Consider the following 25520-nt stretch of genomic DNA (forward strand, 5'->3'; position numbering starts at 1 on the left):
TCTCCCTCCCTCTCAGAACTGTTGCATTGCTTTCTTGCTCCAAATTGCAAGGCAGCTGCTCCCTCAGAGCACCCAGCACCCAAACACCAGGTTAGAACTGTCAGGGAGCAGCAAGAGCAGGGCTGCTTCTTAAAGGAAGGTGAGCCAGGAGCCAAGAGGGAGCCTTACCAGCCAGGTCTCAGCCCCACATTGCCAGAGAGAGATGAGCCAGACAAACCCAGAGGTGATGGTCAGGTCCAACCAAAAATTCAGGTCAAAATGCTGTATAATGGTGACGGGACAGGTTCTGAGGCCAAGCCATAAAGTCAGGGAAAGGATCAGATCCAGTGCCCACCAGGCAGGTCCACAGTGACAAAAATCAAACCATGAAGCTAATCCATAGGTTTAGATCCAGCTCAACAGGCTTCATTACCAGACAGGAGCAGGGCCATGGCTGGACAGGAGACCAGCACTCCCCCAGTATAGATCAAGCAAGCAATAAATGCCCAGGGCTGAGCTTAGGTAGAGCTCCTGAGACCATGGGTGTGAGCTCCAGGTGAGGGGTCTTAGGGTTATTAGGGCCATTAGTGAGCTCAGGGCTCTGAAAAAAAACCAGAAACTTCATTTTATTTGTGTGCCAGCTAATAAACTGAGGACCATAATCAGGCTAAAATCTGTAAGTATCTTAGGAAATTCCACAATCTGGGTTGATGGTAACAACTTTCTTTGCTTCCCTTATACTTATGCATCTTTGCTTCAGTCCTTGATTACTGGATCACATACTGACTTTTTTTCCACACATTTTCTGCATCATTTAACACACAGTTCTGACTCAATGATCTGTTACCTCCTCATAAGTTTTGGTCCACTATTCTGACACTATTCAAATGCTGTCCTGAGGAGAGAATTATTCTTTAACCCATGGGCATTTCAGTGGTTCTCATCGCTGAAGTTTCATAAATAATAAACAGTACACATTCAAAACATCCCTTCCAGCTAAAAGGAGATCATCAGACCAATCATATTGATGTAAATTTGAGCTAGTAAGGGATTACATTCAAAAGTAATGTATTTCAATATCTTAAGTGAGATATCTGAGATTTGGGGGTTTTTTCTGTCTGTAGCACTATTTAGAATTTTATATAATTTTATATAATCACAGAGAATTTTCAACTGACTTCAGATGCAACAATGACTACCTGGCACTTGGATTAGTAAAGATAGGGGTTGTTAGGTCACAGAGTCTGACTTCCTACAAACCTATATATAATTTAATTAAATTACCCCTGTGATTAGTCAAATACTTCAGTACTATCCAAGGAATAAAGCAAGTAGCTAGGGAGGCAGTTAGTTTAGATTTAAGACCTGAAGAGATAAAGAGCTGATGATTTGCTTGGGTTGATTTTGGAGAGATGATTAATTGCTTTCACTGTTAAAGCTTTATGCCAAATTCCGCATATGAATCTGCCTAGCTTAATCTCACAGATACAGGTGCTTACTTTACTTTTCTCCAGTGGATTATAGATTCTTTTTACATCTGGTATTTATTCCTCAAGAACATATATGTAACCTGTTTTCCTGTCACATTTTAAAAAGTTTGGTAGGCAGCTCACTAATTGACATGTTCTTCAGCTCTTAAATAATGTCAGTTCTTCCTTTCCACAACAATTTTTACAACTTGATTTTTTTTAATATATGTAAACATGAGTCTAAGATGTCACTCTCTGGAATTCATTACAGCAGGATTGAAAAATTTTCAAGTTAGTTTACAGTGTCCAAAACTAAGAAAGCAAAAAATTGAGAGATAAATCATTAATTCTTACAGAGAACTGTGATTTAAAGGATTTTCTCAGGATTTTATTTGGACTTTTTGGCGCAGTCAGGGACAGAATTCAATTCCCTAAGATGTTTTTTAGCTGCCTAAATCATCGGAGTGTCCTTTCTTATTCTGCTACTCCCTGACACATAATTTATGCATTTTCTGACTTCTGGAGCAGGGGTCCTGCAAACAACCTCTTCCTTAAGTCCAGATTTAGTCTCAGAACAGGTTTACCTGGTGAATCCTTCTGAAGGGAATCTGTGGAAAAAGTAGCTCACAGTCATGTAATTAAATGCTGATTCATAAAGCTTATGTACAAGGAAGGAAAAGAAAGTTTGTGTTTCCTAAAGTTTGGGTGCTTAACTTTTTGACCTTAATAAGGTTCTTTTTGCATGATATATGGTCATGGCAATCCTTAGGCTTACCACAAATAACACTGGAAAAAAAACTTCCCTCTGGTAGCTGTATATTGGTACATTCATGACTCACCAAGGTTGGCACTTTGACCTGCACTTCATGAAGAGCAGGCATGTGTTTGCATTCATCACCTGTGGCCATAAGGACATCTTTGCAAATATTTTCTGCTAGGAGAGAACTAGTAACAATCAGGACATTTAAAATCCACTCTGGACTCTGAAGGGAAAAGGTCACAGTGGAGGCAGGATTTCCTTCCCCATTCCCTCGAGTTCATCTGATTCTGGGTCTGTTAGATCCTGGCTCCTTAGGCAAGCCCCCTCCTCTTCATGTAGTTGGTTTTAATATCTGTCCTACTCTTCCCTATCATAAACATGGTGCCCACCAAGTCCTGATATTTGTCACTGGTGTCACTGGTCTTGGCTCACTCATCCAGTGCCTTTACCTCTGGCTCTCTATCTGTGCTCTCTCCTCTCTCTGACTTTGTTTCTTCACTGAGACTCCCTTCCCAGATATCTGTCCATTCCCAGTGCACCCCTTTGTTTCTGACTCTCTCTCCAGCCCATCCCAGTTTTCTGTTTGCCCACTGATCCCTGTGAGACACTTGCCTTCCTGCCTTCCATAAGATCCTTGTCAACACCTTGCTCCTTGCTCTTCTTGCGTCCATAGTTCCTTGCCCAGATGCTCCTTGCCTTCCTCATCACTGCACATCAGATCACGTCTCTGCTGTCTTTCCTCATAGACTCTTTGTCCTACTGGTCCCCATATATTCTGCTCTTGTCTCCCATTCTTATTCTCACCCAGACAGACTTTACTTCTAGTTTACTCCTTCATAGGAGTCTTCAATCCCAGAGTCATCAGCTGACTTTCCACTGCTCCCTGGACAAATCCACTCTTTTCAGAGGCAATTCTTGTTTTTCCTGTGTTTAAATCATGTCTTTCCCAGTGGCACCAATGATAGCCCAGCACAGGGAGTGTGGCATGCACAGAGAAAGGGACAGAGATGCAGAAATGTCACCATGCCATAGCACATCCTGTCAGCTCCTCGTGACCACACACTGGTCTGCATGACAGCTCTCACCACGCTGTAAATGTAGGACAGTTTACTTGCCTTTTATTGAAAGGTAAATTGCTGTGAATTACCCCATTTTATGCAGAGTAAGAATGTATAGGGATAATTGCTGTGTATCAGTTCACACAAAGTAATATGCTTCCTTACATTTGTTTGTTCATGTTTCCACACCCACAGGCTGCCTTGCTTCCGTTCAGTACCTGTAGCATCTAAGATTTGCAATTGCAGGGGAAGATCTCAGTGAGCCTATGTACTTCAGAAACCTGCCTAGCACAGGGAGATATTTTGATACATTTGGGGTAGATATTTGGCAGGACTGTGATTAGAAGATGCTAACTGCAGGTACCAAAAGTTTGAAACTCAACCAAAGTTGGCCAAATTTTTATAATTATTAAAAAATTTGGAGACTGCTGCCCTTTCATTGGCTCTTTTCATAGCTGAAGTTGCTAGATTCACAAGGAAGCAGTCATAGATATTCTTTACTATGTGCAAACCAACTCTTATTTTGCTTGTGTGTCTGAGTTAATGTCTTTTAAGCTTTCTGGTTTCCTTGAAATTTTCCATATATTCTTCTTAAGGGAAGCACTCAGGGTGTAATATTCAATCCTGAATGGTCACCAGAAGGAAAAAATTTTCAAAAGGTAGACCAGTATCTTATGGTAAGTCATGATCAGCCACAGAGACATCAGGTGATGGCATGTCTGCATGGAATCTGCTTGTAGAGGACAGTGTTAAACATATATACAATCCACAGTGTATATATTGACACAGTGTAGTCTGACAGAAACAAAGAACCAATTGTAATTGCATCTATGCAATCTTCTACAGAAACATATGTGGTGATGATGCTAATGATGATGCTAATAATAATAATATGCTGACCACATCTTTGCAAGCTGAGGACTGTTTTCAAGCAAGAGAGATTATTATTATTAGTGTAGCATAAACTGGGCTGAGTGATGGGAAACATATGTTTCTTGGTACTTGTGCTTGCACAGTGGTATAAAAAGAGTCCTGACATTCTATAGGTCTCTGGACAATCCTGCTATTGATGTGTTGTGAGTCACTGCAAACAGACCATCGTATGTTTCTGAATCACTTCCTGCTCAAGGGGTTCCTCCACTTCTTCCAGGATTGTGTGCTGGAGAGGAATTCAGTGGGCTAAAGCCCTGGAGACCCATTCAAAATGCTTTCCCTTTCCCTTCCCTTCTGTGCAGCTGAATGACTCAGACGAGATGACACCTTGAACCAATGTCACTATTCCTAAGGGAGAACCTTATAAGGACTCCAGAAGGAAATTTAATTCTGTATTTTATTGTAAGGGCGTCGCTTCTGTTTTGCTTTATTTTTGTTGTTGGGATTTTATGTTTTATGGGAGTTTTTTGGGGGGAATGGGTTTAGAAGTTAGGAAATGGTGCTGTGATAAAACAAAGGTTGTTTCAGCTTTTTCCAATACAGTTGCAGTGCTTTTCCCTTCTGTCCCAAAAGTATTCAGGCCCAGACCACGGAAATGGTCTCCAGATATCTAAGTACCTCAGAGATCTAATTAACTTTCCAATTGTTAGTAGTTGTAACTAGATTCGCTTTGATTCCCAGGACATTCGTAGGTGCTTCTCTTAGATCTGTGCTGTTGATTTGTCATTTTTCTGATAACACAAGAGGCTGTAAGCCTGGCAGAAGATAGCAGATAGACTATCACACAATTACAAGTTTTGTGTGATTTTCAATGTCCCAAAAGTCCTGCTTTGCATAAAAAGTATTGTCGATTGATTGTTTTAATTCATTTTCATAAAGAAAAAAATCTTCATTTAATGGAAACATATTCTTCTCCTAGTGTTTAAAATGTTCCCACTCTCATTTGACATTCATTTCCACTAGAAAATACTGTCTTGATGACATTTTATCACAAAGAGATAAGCCATTGTGAATTGCTGAAACCTTGCATTTCAAGTGCTTTTTAGTTTGCTTTTCCCAAGTTATACTGGACTGATATGTGATCTTTTGGCAAATCAGTATTGTGATGAAAGTACAATGAGTTTCTAAGTAATTGCAAAATTATTTTGACTTCAAGAGATGCTTATCCTGAATGCCAGCTAATACAGTACTTCCTCACTAAATGGCAGTAAACAGTAGTCCTGAATGAGTTGTGCCTGTTGTTCAGAAGTTATTTAGAGCTATCATATCTGAAGGAGGTGAATTTCACTGGGGCCTGATTTTCAGTCCATCAGTGAGTATCACAGGCCTGTCATCAAAGTAGTTGCTGCTTTCAAAATACAAGTCTCCCTGTGCACCTTCACCAACAAAAATATAGAATGCCAGATACATTTTTTTATAGGTCTTCTGCTTTGCTTTCATGAAGGAGTGGATGGTTCCAGAACCTCGGTTCTTAAAAGTTTGTTCTACCTCATCTGTTTCTTTGTAGGTATGCCAGGCTTTAGTTTGATCACTTTCTAACACTTTAGGCATTCTTACCTCTTCAGATTTTTGCTGAAGAACATCTGGGTGGCTGACAAACCACTCATCTTTTGCAAAATCCTGTAATTTAGCAACGCTAAATGCAGGTCACAGTTAACTTCCTTACATCCTTACCCTTTTCCACTGGGTGATTTCTCATTTTGATAATGCTTCCTACCGACCGCTGTACTGAGTGTAAATTTGGACCAGTAATAAAATGTCTCATAATGTCTCATCACAGACTCAGATCTGCTAAAACTGTAGTGTTGTGTTAGCAACTAGCTGTGCCATGTGAGTAGACCTAGCAAAAATGGACAGGATGACCTTTATGGCTATCTAGTAAGGCTACCTCTGAAATAAATACCTCATTTCTCCAGCATAAAGGAATTTATGCCAGACTACATCAGCTGACCAACTGTTCCCATGCCATGGGAGTTTTCACTTGACTGGCCTATGATTTCAGTAATTGTGACAAGCCTTAACAGGTTCCCTTTCCCTTGGAAGATATCCTCAAATTCTTTTTCAATTGTTTTGATCTTCTGCCTGTTCGGTGAGTTACATCTTTAATGAAATTAAGGGAGTGGCATGTTTTTATTCATGGATAATTTTTTCTCTTGGTGTGATTATAAATTGTACTTCTTCCAGTTTGCTAATTACCCATGAGTTTAGTCACAACTCTAATAGGAATTAGCTCTCCACAAGTCCTGAGCTTCATTTGTTTATGGTCAATTGCCTGTAGTTCTACTTTCTATGCTAACATGCCTGTTCCTGGTAACAGTTCAGCTTGCACCAGCATCATATTCAAGACACAGGCATTTCCTTTGCTTTTGAGAAGGTAGTGCTTTAATCCTCTGCAGCACTGCTTACTGCTCACCCATGAAGTGTTGCCTGCAAACTTGGTCCTCTTTGTCCATGGTGGGCAGTGTCTTGGACAGTGATAGAAATTACGGTGGTCCTTGAAGGTTTTTCAAAGTCCTTGTTCAGATTTGTGCTGTTTGTAGGTCTGTGTGCAGTTTTATGAGGCACCTCCATGCTCATTCTGCTGCCACTCTCCTGTCCTGTAATGACATCCTTTGTGGCATGACAGCACTGTCTGTCTTGTGTAGTTTTGAGACTGAATTAGGTAATTTCGTTTGGCTTGCAAATTTTAATGGCATTTCCAAAAAATAGCTCTGTCTCATCCAGTAGATTCTGACTACTTTTTCTCAGGTTCCAGCCATGTTTGCTGTCTTCCTAAAGAGTCAGCTTCTCAAGATCAAGGAATTTGGCTTTTCAAACCCCTGACAATCCAAAACTCTGCTCCCCTTACCCCTGGTTATCTTACTGCTTAATGACATATGGTGCACATGTTTAATTTTTACATTGAAGCCAGTACTCTTCAAATTCCTGTGTTGCAGCACCCTGGTGAGCCACAGCTGTCAGGGTTAATTCAAAACTTTTAGAAGCATCCAGTAACCCAGAACCAGCTATTGTCAAAAATAAAGCCGTCTCTGAGTGATGTAGAAGCATTCACCTGAAGAATCTCCTAAGCATAATTTCCTGTAACCACAGAGCATTGGAGGCCAAAAGGACACAGAGTGTCCACACTTCCACACACAGTCACTCCGGTTACCACTCCCCAGTATCTTAGTGCAAACCAGGCTCCTCCTTCTCCATGGCCCCCAATGTGTACTGGCAGACAAAGAGCCCTGTTTAAATTTGTCAAGCTACCCTCCATACACCCAGAGAGCACAAGCTGTAATAAGGTGAGGGTTTCTCTTCCATTTAGAGAACTTTCTTAGCTTTTTTTTTTCATCTGCGGATGCCAGGGCATTAGTCAAAATCAATTTGTGATACACATGTATCCTGTAAATGTATATATTTGACCTGGTCACCAGCACTTTGTCATCAGTAAAAAAGAATACAAGCATTACTGTGGAACAGCTATTCTCAGCCTGAGGTATGCATGTCAGATACTTTGGACAAACCAGGCTCTGAAACCTCCAGCTGATCTTTACTGATATTAAACTTTGTCCAGACTGGCTGCTGAAAATACAAAAATGAGAATCATGGGTGTCTAACGTTGGGTGACAAGTAACTGATTGGAGGAGTGTGACAGAAACCAGCTTTATTCAGTTTCTCACTCTCAGCCCTTCAGCTTAAGAAGCACAAGCCTGGGCACAAGAAAGGGATCTATTTCTAACCTTTAAATGTCTTCAAGCTTTGATTGCGGGTGCAAGAGGGGCAGTTTCTCCTGGAAGGGATGCAGTGGCTGGAAGGATGAAGCCACTAGGTTCCAGTTTGCCAAGTTTCTGCTTCAAAGTGTTATCTTAGACATAGTGCTGGGTGCATAAAATATTACTCACATTTTCCTAACATTCCTTACAGACAAAAAAAATTCATGTAAAATCACCCTAGTGAAAATCAAAGCAGGGTTTGTGTCCTATTGGTAGCAATGTCACAGAAAGAGAGGGTTGTGCCTTTTCAGCTCTGTAGACAAAAGCCAGAGATCTGCCAAATTTTCTAGTTTCACTTCAGCTGTGGGAAAGGAGTTGCAGAAGAGAGCCCAAGTTAGTGAAGACTGATCTGCATACAAAACATGGGTTGGGCAGACTCGCAGTTGTTCAGCACGTGCTCTGGCCTGGCAAGGAGGGACATCTTCCAGCTGATCCACTGCCATCTGGAGGGGCAGTGGCCTCAAGCCCAGTGCTCCTTGTCAGGAGTGGTGATGTGGCTCTGCTCCAACAGGGATGTAGCTGCAGGCATGGGCTGTGCTTGCATCCTGTATTGCAAGAGTGGTTACCACAAGAGCTGCTGCCTTTTGACCCTCCTGGTGAATCTCTGCTGGCCGGGGCTACATGGCGCTGGGCTGGTAGGCAGGCCCTGCAAAATGATCTCTTGTTTGCCTGGGAATGCCATCCCCATTGATCACTTTCCAACTGGCTTATATTGATTTAGCTTAATTCAATGCAAGTGTTTTGCATGTAGAAAAGGCTCCGTGAATGTTCCCATGAGATCTAAATCAGTTCTTCTGTCTCTCTTGCTCCTTAAATCCTATTGTCACTCACGTGTAGCTTTCCTGCACTCAGTGCATGCCTATTCCTGGGGGGGGGAACAATTGCCAGGGGCTTAATTTTAGAGAGGAATGCTCACCCTGGTGTCTGGGAATGAAGCCTGCCGTAGCCAACTTCAAAGACTAGACAGATTTGTCGCTGAGTTTAGAAGACATCTTTCCCTTGACTGGGATTTGCTATTGTATCCTTTTTTGCTCTTATCTTCCCTTTCAGCATATGGGAGGGCTCAGGTGCTTTCCAGACTCTTTCCATCTTTGGACCCTTTCAAATGTACTTGCAAAGGTGCTAGCAAATTCCCAGTTCTGCCTCTTGCCTTCTGCAGATTGCAGAGGATGTGGTGGATTCGAAGGGATTTGTGCTTAAAGAATCCATCGTTTGACCCCCTGTTTACACAGAGCCCTGGCACTCAGCACAAACCTAAAACAAGGCTTATTTTAAATTCTAATGAACTAGCACAGAAGGAGAGAGTTATTTGCTTTCTTCCTTCACATAACAATTTTACTCCTAATGAAGGATTCCACACCAAATATAATAGAAGGAAGAATTATTTTTCCTGTGTGCCTGTTGTTTTTCTAACAAACATATGTGTTTGTTTATTTTTAGATTATAAAATGCAATTATTGTGTTCTCTGAAGTACACAATTGAAATTAAAAACACGTTGAGTCAACTTGCTGCTTAATTTATGTTAATTAAACATTCAATGGGAAGGATGTTCCTAGTTAGGTTGCTTCAGTGGGATCTGGATTTGATTCTTGGCTGTGCCACAGATTGCCTGTTTGATTCATGGCAAGTCGCTTAATCTCCCAGTGTTTCAGTTCTTCATTCCCCAAATGAAGATAATTCCCCTTCATCATCTCTGTTTTGACTATAAATACTTGAATTGGGGTGTGTTTTGCACAGTGTTCAGCATAATATATTCTAATTTAAAATCATATCTATTGATAATAGGTCATCTTGTCTCCAAGAAAAAAAAACCTCTACAAGTTATTCCCAATGCATGGATTTGAAAACAACTATACTTTCTACCATACCCAGACAGGCAATGCCAGAGCTCTGTCAGATCATGTTTAAAAGTGAGTTTTCATCAGTGGAAGTATGCTGATCTCAGGTTTCCAAATCCTAGACTCTTATTCTGGAAGTTAAGAACTCAAATTCAAGAAGAGCTTCTTTCATTGTATCCTTTGACTTCATCTAAGCTAAGGAGTGTATGAAATCTCATCAGAAGTGTTAGTACAGATCAGGTCCAGGCCTGTGGGTTGGGTAAGACAGAAACTCTGGCTTGAGCACACTTGGCCAGCATGCCTGGGAAAACTCAGTGTCATGTGAATGGCTGAAGGACCTGCTTCACTCTGATGCTTTCTCACATTTCTACCTGTCAAATAACCAGTCTCAGAATAGCTTACACTGGGAGAATCTACTCCTAGACTTCCCCAGGATCTACCTCTGACTTGCCAGGTAAGTGTTTAGGAGCAGTGACGATTTTCTGTCACAACATGGTGTGTACTCGTTTGTGCTGACCATCTTCACTGCGTCTGTGTTCATCTGCTTTCCTGTTTATTCACCAATTGTGTTTTGCCTGGATGTTTGCATTCTGGTTTTGTACAATGCCTAGTGCATTGAAGACCTCAGCCTTAAACTGGCAGCACTGAAGTATCAGTTTCCAGAGGAGCTGCCCTTTGTTTTCAGTCAGTGCTGGCTTTAGCTGCATCATTTTCTCAAGCTGATCGAGTCCATTGAACCCTAGATCTAAGCCCGTATTTCTCCAAATCTGGGAACTATGGCTATATTATCAGTAAAGAGGGTGAGCAGGAGCTAATGTATGATGGGATTATGCCTTTCTTTTATCACCTGACAGCACTCTGAGAGACTGCATTTCACTGTCATCTGCAGTCACTACAAACCTCCAAAAAAGGCCATTGTATCTATGGGACTTCCTCCCATCTTGCTGCCTGTGTCTCCCTGTGCAGTGCAAAGGGTCACCCTATGATCTTTTCACCTGCAAAAAGTCCCATTGCTGGCACACTTCTACAGACTAAAACTCCTTTCTTCACTTGACATTTTTTGTACTATCCTTTGCAAATGTGAGACACATTGGTGGTTCACAATGTGAGTGGAGAGTGCCAGTACTTTGACTGCCTAGCCAGCTGGGCTTGGGCTGCTATCTCACAGAAAAAGAGGCAGTCCCAGCCTTGCACTACTGCCAGAACACATGCTGGATTTTGGCCCTACACCCCAAATGGATTTCCACTAAATGATACACTTCCCATAGCCAACCTGGCAAGCAAAGCCCCTGTCCCAAGCATGACCCAAAGGGCTAAAGTGTCTGTTCTCTGCTGGCTTTTGTGGTCATGCTCACAGAGAGGAACTAGTGAGGAACAGCAGTAGCACTAAGCATTCTTAATGTCATCTGAAGTCACTATAAACCCCATTCCTTACAAAAATTTCCTGCACAGTTCAAATCTATCCTCTTTATTGCTGTATATATTTGCCCAACTGTATTTTAAGGTGCATCATGCAACTCACCATGCTTATGAACGACACAGACCTCTCTTGCTGGCTATTGCTTAGGAGAAAAGTTCTGGCCACCAGCTGAAACTCTCAGGACAGATCAAACTAAAGAGGCTGAAATAGAGGTCATTGAGGTTCACAGCTGGTTCCATTTGCACCGGGTATTTAATTCTTCATGTCACTGGTTCCTTGCTGCAAGCAAAGGAGAGTGTAGGAGCCAAGGAACAGGGTGTCCATGGGCATCTCCCTCCTGCAACACTCACACTGAATTAAAGCACATAGCCTCTACTTCATCCCATTTAGGCAGCTCCCTAACAATTCACACCTATTCCATACAGCCATTTCTGTCTTCTTACTGATTCACAGAAAAATTCCCGCTCACTCTTTCCGTAAACTCAGCATCCTGTCTTCTGTTGAAGTTACAAGCCAGATGTTAGCTTAGCCAGTGATTAATACTTTAAAAAGGTCAGCTTTGAATTTTGCTGCCAAGTTCACCCACCTCTCTGGGCAACTCCTTATACATCTTCTCTTCCCTTCATAACATATTTGCAGTTGAAAAATATTAAAACTGATATACTACTTTATATCTTGAAAGCACATTAAAAATAATCTTTGGTGTTGGGAAATGTTTTAAGGATGTGCTTGTAGAAGAAGGACTTGTTTAATCCTCTTCTCACATGGACTCCTTGTAGCTCTGAAAATCTAATCTCTGGCTCTCTATGCAGTACTGTGTACCACCTAATCACCTCTTAACCAGCCCAGTGGATCTAAAGAGGTGAATTCAATATAATTAGTGTCATCTTTTGGTGGGAGCACAGAAGGTTTACACCAAATTTTACAAATGAAGAGTCCTTATTCTCCCTCAGTTCCAAGCCAGACTTTGTAAACTTGGACAAGTAGTCTTACCACATTAAACATTAACACTGTCTTTGTCACATACTGCACAGCTTAGCTTGTTCCAGTTCTGTTTGGGCTTCTGTGTGTGCAGCATCACCAAAGCAGCCCTGCTCTTCATCAACAAATGCAGAGTAACTCTTTTGATAGGTAATAGTTTAGAGAATTTGATCTTGGAGATGTGATCACATGGAGAAGTACAGTTAGGAGCAGGCAGATTTTGCCTGAGAGTGTTTTGTTTTCTTGCTTCTTTTGAAGTAAAAGAGGAAATGTGGGAACCATTTCTAAATTGCCCATGCTCCAGAGTGACAGAAGAAACCCAGAAACAGATAAAGACTGACAGCTGGAATATATTGTGGTACAAGGGAGCAATTAGCGTATGGCATAAAAGAATGAAATCACATATAGAAGTAATTTATGTCTCCTAGCATTACTTGGCAACCTGGAAACTTTGGGGCGAATGAGGTCCGTGGTCTCAGGCCAGTACTGGTGTGGCATGGAGATGTGCCACCCTAGAAGGAAGAGTCCCAGCCTGTCCTTAACCACGTCATCTGAGACCTCACAGATGTGTGGGAAGAGATGAGAGAAAGAAAGGCGTCCGTGGCTTCCCCCTCTCTCTGAGCTTTTCCAACACTGCTCCAAATTCCTGAAGAAGCTTGCTTCTCCCTCCTGTGGGGACACTTCAAGGCAGCTTTGGTCCATGTTCCCCTGGAATGTTGCGTTATAAGCTGGGTGAATGGCTGCAGCCTCTCAGCTCTCCCTCTACTCTCAGTCAGCCTCAGCTTCAGGCATGAAAGGCCATCTTCATATGGATTGCTTAAAAGTTACATCACTGAGCAATAAAACAGTGAAAATACCTCAGGGTAGGAGAGGAATTTGAGATAAACATTCTTTACCAGACATTGCAAAAGAAAGCATGGCCTCATCAGAATGGATGAGCAGACTCCTATTGCCCTTGGTGTGGCCAGGGCTCCAACCCTTACGTGCGCGGTGCCGTGCTGCCGCTGTGATGAGCTCAGGACAGCATTAGCCATATGAAGTCAGACAGCTGGATTGATGGATGTAATCACATTTCCTGCCCCGGTTACAGTTTTACCATCCAAAGCCTCAATTTAATCAGTGGCTGTACTCCTAGTGGGATTTGTTTCAGGAGGGATCCCATTCACCACTCCCAGTTTCGGAGAGCTGGTTAATCCTTCCGTGGGGCAGGGTTCACATACCATGCCTCATAAACTCCCTGTGTGAAGGTTTAGGAAGAAAGGACAGGACTTGTCATTAGTGCCCTGTGAGCGTGTCTTCACAGCAGGCACTGAGATACCCAACCAGATGGCTTCACTCCATTAACTTCTCACAGGTGGAGACTGAGGTCCAAAAATACACAGCAGCAGCCAGATCCATGTAGGCCAACCCCATGCTCCCTCCTCAAAAAGGTCTGGGAACAGAAACACCCAAACTGTCCCTGCATAGGACATCTACATGTGGCTTTTTTGCCACATTCATCCAGCCCTACGTTTTCCAGCTCTAAACTGGTGGGCCTGCATCATGATGTGCTTCATGAGCCTATCAGCCCAGAGAATCTCCACACAGTGTCCCACTGAGGTTATGGAAAATTTTGCTCTGTACAAAGGACCAGAGCAGCGTTTGTGATTTTGGGAACCCTTTCCACCAAAAACTATCATTATCCCTGTGTGGTGCAGGATCAATTTAAAATAATTTCACTGAGAGCACTCCATGGAAATCTCCTGCCAGTCACCCTCCTCACGTGCTTTCTGTTCTGAGAATCAACAGGCCTCAAAGGGCAGTCTCAGAAGAGGCCACATCTGTACAGAGTTTGCTTTCATCCCCACAAGGGTTCCCAAACAATGCCAGTGCCAGCCGGAAGTTTGCTGAATGGAATGAGAACCAAAGGCTTTCTTTGCCTTCTGTTCATCCATTAAAACCTTGTGAGTCAAAATTAAGACGACAGGAGCGGGAGCTTTAGGAGGCTGTGGTTTCTCACAAATGCCTAAAGCGAAGTACTAATGAGAAAGTTAAAAAATAAAAAAGTCTGCAACCCATCACCAGAGCAATGCTACAATTAGAGACAAATCCAATGTGTGCTGCTTTACATTTATGATGCAGACAAACTAATTATCTAATTAGAGCTGTCTACAAAATGCATATGAAATAGCACTTTGTCCTTAAGGCCCAGTATCAGAGATTCTTGCTACTGAAGTCCAAAAGTGCACAGATACATAGCATGGACACCTGCTACTCTCCAAGGATGGAATTAGCCAAGCCACTTCTGCATGGGAAATTTTGAATATTTTCTTGATTGTCCCACCCACAACTGATGGATGAAAACCAAACAGTTGAGAAGTCTGCAAGGATAAGTATATACAAAACTCTCTTTGATTTCACATTTAAAGAAACAAAACCAAGAAAAAAATGAAACGTCCAATTGGCTTTTCCCATTTCAACCTAATTTTTTACACATTAACTTTACTTTACAGCTTTTACATAAGCCTGAACAGTTAAGGTATGATTTACCTTCTTTGAGAAAGCAAACTATTTTCTTTGTCTGTGCAAAGATTTTTGTTGTTGTTTAAAAGGTAATCCTGCTCCCCTGAAATTTGGTCTGTGTATTTTGATAGCAACAGTTTGGGCAGCGCAGAAACTCTGCAGAGAAGTTCAGCTGCTGCATTACTGAGGTGCTGGCACTACCTCCATGATAATGAAAGCCATGACCACAATAGAAGACTTCAGCAACTAGTTATGAAAAACAATTTAATGGCATGACATTTGATGGGAAGAAAGGAGGTAGAATTGTATTTTAAAAAGCAAGTTTTTAAAGAAACCCATCTTTCCAGACTAGTTTTAGACTTTGACTGTCCCTAGTTCTACCTCCAACCAGAATGCCTGGCATGAGCTCCTTTGCTGAACTCAATGCCCTCTTTTGGGCACATCCATGTGGGTTTCTGCCCACATTCCAAAATCCTACCTGGATCCCGCAACAGCCTCAGTACTGTGCTTGGGAAAAAAACAAATGCCTTCCTGTACTGGGCGTGGACCAACTCACTAACATTTGTGTCATTTATCCCTGAGAAGCGGAGATATTGCCTCAGAGATGAAATCAGCTCAGGTCTCCACCTCTTTTTCCAGTAAAGGGTGAACCCTTTCTCTCTAGACAAACAGAAGGAGTGGGCTTACAGAGACCACAGCATCCTTTGCCACTCCAGGCTTGCCCAAGGTAAAGAAGACAGTCTATGTGTTACTCCAAAAGGAATTTCTCTGCTTCCTGCTTCTCACCATTCCTGGCTGTTGCAGCCTGCGGTACATCAATGTGTGCTCAGCAGGGGAAAAATGCCGCTGGCCGGGGTGGTGGTTGTGAGATGAAAAAGGCTGCTCCGCACAGTGGTTTCTTCTGTCTTCATCTGAATGCTCTCAGTTCAGGAACCCCTTCCTTGTTACAGCTGGGAAAGATGTAAACAGAAGCCAGTCCCAGCTGAAAATAACTCTGCCTGTGTCCTGTGTGGAGCCTGCTTGATCTCCCTTCTGCGTTTTACTCCTAATATCAAACTAGGTTGTCTCTCAGCACTGAGTTTGCAGACAATCAGGAGCACAGGTCACCCACAGTTTCTTCCACTTCATTGGGAGCTCTGGTGGCTTTAGCAAATGAGTGTAGCAGGATGGTATCTTTTCTCATGGAATGAGACACAAGAGGGAGACAAATACCCAAGTGGTGCCAGTGTGCACCCATGCCCTTGAAGACTAGGTAGGAAAATGTATTTCTCAGCTCTTAAGAGTTTTCAAGGTTTTGGATATCTCCAAAATCCTCAAGAATGAAACATGGAGAAATTACATGCATGTCAGAAAAATTTCCCTTTTGCAGTCTGAAAGCAGTCCATATCCCATTTTGATTGGTGTGGGGGAGTGGGGAAAGAAATTAATTAATACTCACTCACTGAATCATTGAAACATGATACTTCCACCTTTCAAAATATAAGATTTGCCCCCTAGGACCTCATTCTCTTTCCCAGGCAATTGCTGAATTTGGAGAGATTGTGAAATACAGCCCTTCCTACAGTTTTTGGCTCCTACCAAAACCATGTAATTTGAAAGTTCCCAAGAAATCTCAAAAGACACAGAGCTAATTCAAACATGGGATACAATGGCTGCCTTTCATGTCCTCAATGTCTCTGACATGAGCCAAAAATTAGTCTGGATAAACACAGAAGATTTTTATCTGAAGAAAGAAGCTCGAAATTGTGAAGCACAAGAATGAGGATGTAGAACAAACAGAGCCATACCTGGCCCCCACCTACTCTAGGTGCCTAAAAAAGACACCAGAACCAATTCAGGGTTAAGAAGAGCTGTTGACAGTGTTTAGCTCCATGTGCAGCCCTAGGAAGAGGTAAATCCATGGAACAGGATTTACTGCCTGCATTTATGTCCCAGAGCACAAAAAGCAGGGGATGTATATTCACTCCAGACTACATTAGCAAAGTATTTGAATTCCTGCATGAGCCTAAGGGCTCAAAAAGCTGAAAACATGATCTAGCTGTAAAATAGAACAAACTGAACCCATAGCTCAAACATTTCTCGTGTGAGGCAATACCTGACTTTCCAGGTCAGTGGGCAAAAGAAATGTGGTGCAAATATCTGTGGCTGTAAGCCAAAAAAGGACCGACTGTGAATTCAGTCTGAAAAAGGTAGTCAGTGGAAACTGTCATATGGGAATGGTATGACATCTGGCTGCATGAGATAGACCATTTGTGTATACAACCAAAATGAAACACTAATATGGGAGCAGACAAAGATAATACATAATGCAAGATAAGAAGTACCCTCCTGCTCAACCCAGTGAGGCAGACAGAGGCTATATTAACAGCAGCAAACCACAGAGTGCCAGGCTCATTCTCCAGCAGCTCTCTCATGGCCCAACCACAGCTGTGCTATCAAGCTCTTCTAGCCTCCAGTGTTCTGTGGGGCATGCCTTGCAGACTTATGGTGGTTCCATGTTGTCCTTGGGAATTGCTTGTGAGAAGCTTTTTTCATTTGGAGACAGAATATGCCAGAGATTGGTATAACCATTCAACAGTATAGGCAAATCAGGGCCAGTATCTTTGCTATGTCACTGTTCTATTTACTTGTATAGATGTGGCATGAGATGCCAGCTGCAGGGTGATACTTCCCATAATCCTCATTCTTCTTTATGTCCGAAGTCCCTCCTGAGGCATTAATCAAGATTATTAACTGTGCTTTTAAGAAAGTATAAAAAATGGATCTTTCAAAGAAGTCCTGTTGTGACTGCCTGCTCCTCTGCGCTATTATTTCTATAGCTTTCAGTGCTGAAGATTGGCAAGAAGGAGGGAGGCAGTAATTCATTACCCAAGAGCTTTCAGGAGCCCAGAGAGTTCAAATGTCCCAGTATCCCATTGCCTGTACCAGTCAGCACCCATGGCTCATTGCTCATGCGGGCAGCTGACATGGCTATGCCAGCCAACCTGCACATTGTCATTGACACTTACAAGGGCACGAGGCTTACAAGAAAACTTTAGAGCCATTTCTGTGGCAGGCAGGTATTTCTTAATGAATGTACAGTAATTTCACGATTATAAGCTGCACCATTTTGACTAAAATTTTGGTCTGAACCCAAAGTGCGGCTTATAATCAGGTGAGGCTTATATATGGACAAAGAACGAAAAGTTGCTGTTTTAGTTTGGAGGACAGGTGTCTGCTGAAAGGCAGGAGCTTCTCTTTGAAATGGAGAATGTAAACCCCCTCCCTCCAAATTATTATAATTTTGAAATCAAGGGACTTTCAGGCAAAGATATGGGAATTAGGAATAACAGTTCTTTTCTAGGGAAATTAAAATAGAAATACAGTACTACAAAGAAACAAACTCCAAACCCTGACAAAGTCAGAGTACAACCTGACATCCCGTCAGGCAGGGTGTTGGTCACGGTTCGATTAAATGGTGGTTGTAGTCCTCTTGCAGTGACAGATGTGATTCAGTTGGAGCAGTGCTCCTGTAGGAGGTGCAGTTTCCCTCTGGAGGTCCAGTGGTGATGTGGAGAAATCCAGTTTTCCTCTGGAGTCCAGTGGAGAAAGGGGCTCCCTTAGTGTCCCAAAACCTCTGTTTTTATCTTGGTAAGAAATGTTGGGCTCTTCCCCCTGGCTGGAGCAACTTCCAGTGGGATGAAGTAATTTTATCAGTCCCACAGTGGGACTCAATGGGCCATTAGCAGAAAATGACTCGCTGGAGGAAGGATGGGTTGTGAAAAGATAAAGAACAATGCCCTGCCTGGCTTCAATGGATGGCCCATTAGCAGAGTATCTGCCGTTGAGATAAGGATCACTGCCCCCACCCTCAACAGATGGTGATAGAATAGATACCTTTTATCACATCCATTATTGCAACCCAAGACAGTTGCCAACACCCGGACATGCGGCTTATAATCAGGTGCGGCTTATATATGGACAAAGAACAAAAAGTTGCCAACACCCAGAAGTGTGGCTTATAATCAGGTGCGGTTTATAATCGTGAAATTACTCTATTAATAAGCCCAGGACCTGCTTCTCTCTTTACATTGGCATAACTGCACCACTCTCAGATGTGCTACAGAAGTTTGTGAAATCATGACTAAATCCTCGGAGTCATGTGGGGCCCTCCCAGCTTTGCAGTTGGGGCATACAGCTTTGCTTTGTGTAAAAGTCAGGGTGAGAACCATACACACTTTGTCCTTCGGTGACAGAAAAGTACCTGCAGTAAAGTCTGCAGCAGATTGCGTGGTGAGATTAGAGATCAGCAGTAACTGGGGCATGGCTGGCTTCAGTGAGACTTGTTGCAAAAGGTTGTTTGCCTCTGTGAAGTTTAGGGAAGTTTGCTCTCTCCAAAGAAACCCCATGCTGCCCATTTTTAAATCAGTGAGAATTCAGAGTTTTCCCAAAAAAGAGGGACTGTCAAACCTGCCAAGTGAAGAGAGATTTATTGGCCAGTATCTTGTGAACCTTAGGGATTCTTAGAAGAGTGATGGCTTTGAAAAATCCAGCATAAATTCACAGAGCATGTTTACATCTCTCTCCTTCTTATATCTTTTACCATAGCTTAGATGCTACAGTTAACAACTGGTTTTCACTATCTCTTCCTCTGCAATGTGTTTACATGTCGGATGGAATTTTCTAATTAGAGAAGAATACAGCAAAAGGTACACAATTCAGGTCAGGGGACCTGAAACTCAAGAGTTTCTTCTTCTCTTTCACTGCATCTCACAAAAAACATTTGGACAGTTTCTTATCACAGAGAGTTGGGAGAATGTATTCACTCTCCTAGCATAAAAGGAAATATAAGAAGCTTCCTTAAAGGCACCACTGCAAAATAGCTAAGTCAATGTCATGCATTAAGGAATTAAAGAAATTTTCTATGTAGTCATAGAACCTTTAAAAAACCTGCTTGTGATTTGGTATGTGTTAATGGGGATTTATTGACCAGGACTGCTAGATATGTGTGTGAATACAAGTATACACATACTGCATTTTGGGGTTTTTTGCTGAGCATCTGCTTGTCTGGATATGTTAATGTAATTCTCACACTGGAAACTCCAAAGGAATTAGAACAATATCAAATGCTCGCACTCCTATTCTCCACTAGGGGAACCCAAATACATCCTGTCTCAAATAAAGGAATTATGTAACATTAGAGGTGGAATCAATGACAAAATATTCTGGTTTGTGCTTCTCCCTTTTTATTCACTTCCATGACCCATAACCGCAGCAAGTGTTAGGAGCCCTGAAACATTGGTTTGTGGTTTGTTTACTTGAGGATGTGGGGATTAAGTCATGCTGCTGTTGAGGTTTCTTTTCTTTTGTTTTTTTCTCTTTTGTTTTACTTTTTTAAAGCAATGGGAGAATCAAATCTTATTTTCTTACCACTCTGCTGTCCGTCAACTGCCTCTTTGCTTCAGACCCCACCTGTATAGTGCTGTCTTGATCCAGCTGTCATTGAGCTCCTCCTGTCACAAGTTAAAAGTATCTCATTGCTCTTCTCATTTTACCCCATCTCCTCCTTCCTCCTGAGACCTTTGCAAATACCTACTCCTCCTCAGGATTTACTTCAGCTGTCTTGAGGCCCTCTTTCCCCAAATAATGATTTTTTCTTCATTGTGCTCTAATTACAATACAGTCATCAACACCTAGGTGTATGTCTTACCACATCATATCACATGCAGCCCTGATCTTGCCATGCCTGGCAAGGCTGGCAGGCAACTGATGCTGATCTTCAGCTCAAGTTTTTCTTAAGATAGTTCCATAAATACAATGACATCATGTCATTACATCATTATTTTCCTGTAGGTTTGAATCAGCTTACTTGCTTTTACAGGAAATTATATGTTCACAGCTCCTTCAACTTAATTGACTCCAGGGAAGTGCCACACACGCTACTTCCAACATTTAGGTCTCAAGTGCACAAACAACATTCCCGTCATCCATTAGGTACCCACCCAAAACAGACTTTGTCATCATACAAGTGAAAGCAGCTAAATAAACATAAAAATCAGGTTTAGAGTATAAAAATAAAACTATTACTTCTGGGGAAAGGGTGAAGGCAAAATTACAATATCTTGTGCTATGAGGCCTTCTGGCCTGGTTGAAAACACTGGATGCTATGGTAATACAACACCAATGCCAAAAGACCAAAGTTTTAATGACCCCATCTCCCACCACCCCAAAGCCCTCCTAATATTAACCATGATGTAATTGCAGCTTGTATTATTCAATTTAGCATTGATTGGAAGGGTTTTGCAGAAGAAATAATAGTACTAGAAATTGAAAGTTCATTGTATAAAATGATAATGTGAACCAATGCACAAAACTATACATAATGGAAGGAAATCAAAAGAGACATTCTACTTTGTTCATGGACTTCAGGACAACAAGAAAAATCACAAACTTAAAATCAGCATGTCTCTTGAGGGTCTCAGTGAAATAGAAGAGTCAAAAGGATTGTATTTATTGTTTTATAGAATCAGCAAATGTTAAGGAGTTGGAAGGAACCTTAAAGGTCATCTGTCATCCCTGCTGCCATGTGCAGGGACATCTCCCACTAAACCAAGTTGCTCAAGGCCTTGTCCAACCTGGCCTTGAATAGTGCCTAAGACTCCTTCCTTCAGATCAATTTGGATCCAACTGTATTCTACTGCTCCACCAGTAAAGAACAGAGAAAATATTCATAAATTTACAAAAAGTACTGAAGCCCTCATTATTTCTTGGAAAGGAGGGGCAGAAGGTAAAGGGGAAAGTGTCACAGTTGACAGCCACGTGTTTTCAAATAAAGGCTAATGTGTGCATACCAGCACTCATTTTACACACCACTGCCAAAACTAATAAACTAGAAAGTCATCTTTGCAGTGACACTGAACACAGAGCAGAGCCCTGAAAATCAGGGACTGAAACAGTACACTTTGAGCCATTGGTGTTCTAAGTTGGAAATAACTTTCATGACTCTCCCTTCACAACTACCAAAGGCACGGATGAGTTCCTAGTTCAGGATTCAAACTGCTGTTTGACTCTTAACAGGCCTCTATGTACACCAAGCTCTAGACATTTATGTAATCCTTGGCGCCTCAAGGCTTTATCACAACCTCTGGGAATACATTTGTAAGATTTTAATTCAAAGGGTTGAGTTATGCATATGAACTAACACCCTGCATATGATCACTGAGCTAGCTGCAGCTCTATAGTCCCATCCCAAAACCTGCCAACCTCATCTATGACAGTCCTGTCAACAGTTTATGCACATTTTTAAATGATCAAAGTGTTTTTCACTATTTTTCCGAGAAAAGAATTTGTGCAACACATAGAAAGAAACAGACATATGTCTTTGCATGATTTTTCTATTAAAATGTGGTGCTATTCTGTGATTATATCTTCTTTCCCAGGAAATTTGTGACTCACTATGTGTAAATACTCATCTCAGGGGTCTGCCCTTGTGGTGGCTTTGGCCACCCGCAGAACTTCTCATTGCGTTTGTGTGTGAATTGCATCAGAGTTGTGTGTATAATAAATTCTCCCTTCATTTGGTTTCCCTGTCCACCTGGGTGCTTGCCAAGTATGATGGCTGGCCATCTTATTAGCATCAAAAATGGGACTTGAGTCCCAGCAAGGCTCTGGTGGAAGCTGAAGGTCTCTCTGCTGACTGCAGTGGCGTTCAACTACTTCCACCACTTCAGCAAGGGCTTTCCAGTGGGTGCTTGTGGACTCTGGTTACTTTAGTGCTGCGGACTGAGAGCTTTTGATTACACTTAATTTCAGCACAGGCTAAGGGCACTCCACTGTCACTAGATAAACTCATTACATAAGTCAGCTCTGTGCATGTGCCATGCTCACTTGTTGGTTTGTCCATAAAGCAGGTTCATGTACATGGAAATCTGATGAGTGTTCAGTGGCAGAGGCAGATTCCTGGCTAACCATGCATCAGCATTTCTCTGGAGCCACAGCTTTCCCAGTGAAGCTACCACATGATCATAGTCTGGATCTGTCACGTCAAGCCCCCAGTGCTATGCCTAGGCCAAGCAACATGTCACCCCAACACGCTCATCCCCTATGTGGGATGACACCAAGCCTTAGTAAGAAAGCTGAGTTCATGTTTCCAAGAAGTAAAGAGAAAGAGAGAAGTTTGCATAGCACATTGTCATTGCCGGTGGTATTTTCCAGACTAACAGTAAACTTGGGTTGTTTACTGGATCCCAAACTTTCTTTGCATGTATACAGGAAAACAGATGCTTCCCACTCTCGGGCCCCATGCCCAAGCAGGCTCCCTCAGCAACATCATAGGCAGGGGACGAAAAACAGGGCAGCAGAGACATTGCTTCCTGCCCCTGCTTTGAGCTGGTGATAGAGCATTATCTATCCTGCACACTTCTCTGGCCTCCTTGCCAGGGTATCAGGCAGGCTCACAGCGTGCAGTTTGCTTTTCCTGCTCAGTAGGAACAGCTGCTGCCTCCGGTCCCAAGCAGGGAACAGAGGCCAGGGCTTGCAAGCACTTTGGCTCAAACAGAGTGCACGGGGCAGGGATGAGAGAGCTGGGAAGTGAGCCACATCTCCCAGAGCCTGGGCAGGTGGGTGCCCCAACTACTAGGTTATCTTTCATCATCCAGCATTAAAGGCCTGGCATGGTCCATCCAGAGCCCTGTCTTCAGTAAGCCTCAGGTGCAGTCCTCCAATTGGTTCATTTATGCCAGCATAAATTAAATTTCAGGCTCTTAAAATGAATTAAAGATGTAAAGGTGAAATAGAGTACAAACTCATGTGCCTGGACATAAACTTAACCATTTGACTTCAGGATGGTCACCTATCAGTCTGCTACCTCTTCTTTTGAAGCAGTGCTGCTAGTCCCTGCCTGTGCCAGGACTGTGATTTATTGTGCCTTTCTGTGGTCCAAAGAAGATCTTTCTTCAGCTTTCTGCCTGAAGAAAATGACACAGGCTGTTTGAGGACGTGATGCACTCACTGTTCCCCTCTCCTGTGGCATTTCTTTATATAAGCAGCTGAATAGCAAAACATATCAGTGTTCATTACTAATTTTGTTATTTATAGTGAACTGCCACAGATGGAGACTGCAGCACCATTCTATCTTTGGGGCGTAGTGCCTGCCTGTCCGTACAGACAATTGGTAATTAACACAAGAACAAGTTGTTTATCTATTCTCAAAGTTAAATAAATAGAAGACCCATTTATCCATCAAAATTCCACTGCCTCCCATTGCCAGATCTCCAGGTTAACTGCTTAATGAATAGAGCTCATCGCTTTGGGCACTTAAGTAAAGATAAAAGTGTCTTTAAAGGAAATTAAATATGTAATTTAAAAAATCCAGCTATATACTGAACAAATAGCATTTGGATCACAAGAATCATGAACACAAGACAAGATGAAGGTGACAGGGATGCCAAGCAGAGGTGTAGAAATGTACATCCAGTACACACAGGAAATGTGATGCACATTGCCTACTTACTCCTGACATGTTCATTTCCTACCAGTGCAGCCACTCAGCTGTGAGCTGATCACTCCAAATGAATCCTTGCATGAGCATGAAACTGGAGAAGAAAAGGCAGACAGGGTACTTGCAGCTCTTCAAGTAAAATCCCACATAAGATGCATTAAGATGACTTTGTATGTCTTGGGTGGTGGGACTCTTCCCAATGGAAACACCACACAAGCCAGGGAGAACATATGACTTTTTTTCTTCTATTTTTATTGCTGATTCCAATCTTCCTTTGTTTTCTTTTATTCACTATACCCACCCTTGAAGGTAGAGAAGAACAGGGTTTATGAACAGATGGACTCTGGGGGTTGCACCTAGGGGTTGGCTCCACTTCCCTCTCTCCTTGTCCCCCACACCCTCCCTGTGGATGGGAGAAGTGTACTCACTATGATGCCAAAGCAGTCAATGTGGAAAATAAAAAATAACCCTTGTCTTTCTCGCCTTTAAGATTTTTTCATCACCTGAAAGTGTTCACTTACTCAAGCTTGCAAGTGCAACAGTCTTTTACATGCATAGAGTTGTACACAAATCCTTATATGCAGGGTGGGAAAACTGCTGTCACACAGCAGAAGTGGGTCAGATTTGAGGAATTCTGCCAGGCCTCTATTTTCAGTCATATGGAAGCCAGTAAAGCACTATTTTCTCGTTGCCCTACTATCGAGAAAACTTTGTTTGGCCTTTTTGTTATCCAGTTTACAGCATCCAGGAAGGGGGATAAAAGCTACTAAATAAAAGAAAATTATTCCTAATACAGTGGTTGGAAAAAACAACTAATGAAAGGGTCCTTCTTTTGTCTTTCAGCTCACAACCCCAAATTTTCCTGTAGTGGTCAAGCTGGGACATGCTCATGCTGGAATGGGGAAGGTAAGTAAAAGAATATATATATATATATATATATATATATATATATGGAAACAGATACATATGTGGCACAGCATTCCTGTGATTACACATGGCATGTGACCAGCCAGCCAAGGGGTTAAACCTCCCCACAACCTATCTGGGTCGCACTGGCTGTTCCTGTGGGAGAAAAGGCCTTTTTCCGTTGTCACGCACTTGGAGACAGGCAGTGGGATTGGGTTGGAGGCTGTCTGGGATGCAGAAAGGGGGGCTGGTGAAGCGTGGGGGAAAAGCCGGCTGGGCTGAAGTCATTAGGCTTGTCTTTTATACATTTTCTCTTCTTCTGAAAGTGGAAGTATTGTTTATTCAAGCACCTGTGGAGTGCAGCTACACCCCATAGCACTCACAATTACGAGCTGTGGCGCTGGGTTTCTTGAGTGCATTATGATGACCTTATTCAAAAA

At 42.4% G+C, this 25520-nt stretch overlaps 1 protein-coding gene across 2 annotated transcripts in view; it reads left to right on the top strand.

Moving 5' to 3' along the window:
• Positions 1–25520, top strand: part of SYN3 (synapsin III) — a 188636-nt gene that overhangs the window by 127604 nt on the left and 35512 nt on the right. For both annotated transcript variants that reach the window (XM_033058014.2, XM_033058013.2), the window contains one exon: positions 25018–25080. In XM_033058014.2, coding sequence (XP_032913905.1) covers positions 25018–25080 — 63 coding nt within the window. The remainder of the gene's footprint in view (positions 1–25017; positions 25081–25520) is intronic.

This window comes from Catharus ustulatus, chromosome 4 (genome assembly GCF_009819885.2).
Source record: "Catharus ustulatus isolate bCatUst1 chromosome 4, bCatUst1.pri.v2, whole genome shotgun sequence".
NCBI classification, from domain to species: Eukaryota; Metazoa; Chordata; class Aves; order Passeriformes; family Turdidae; genus Catharus; species Catharus ustulatus.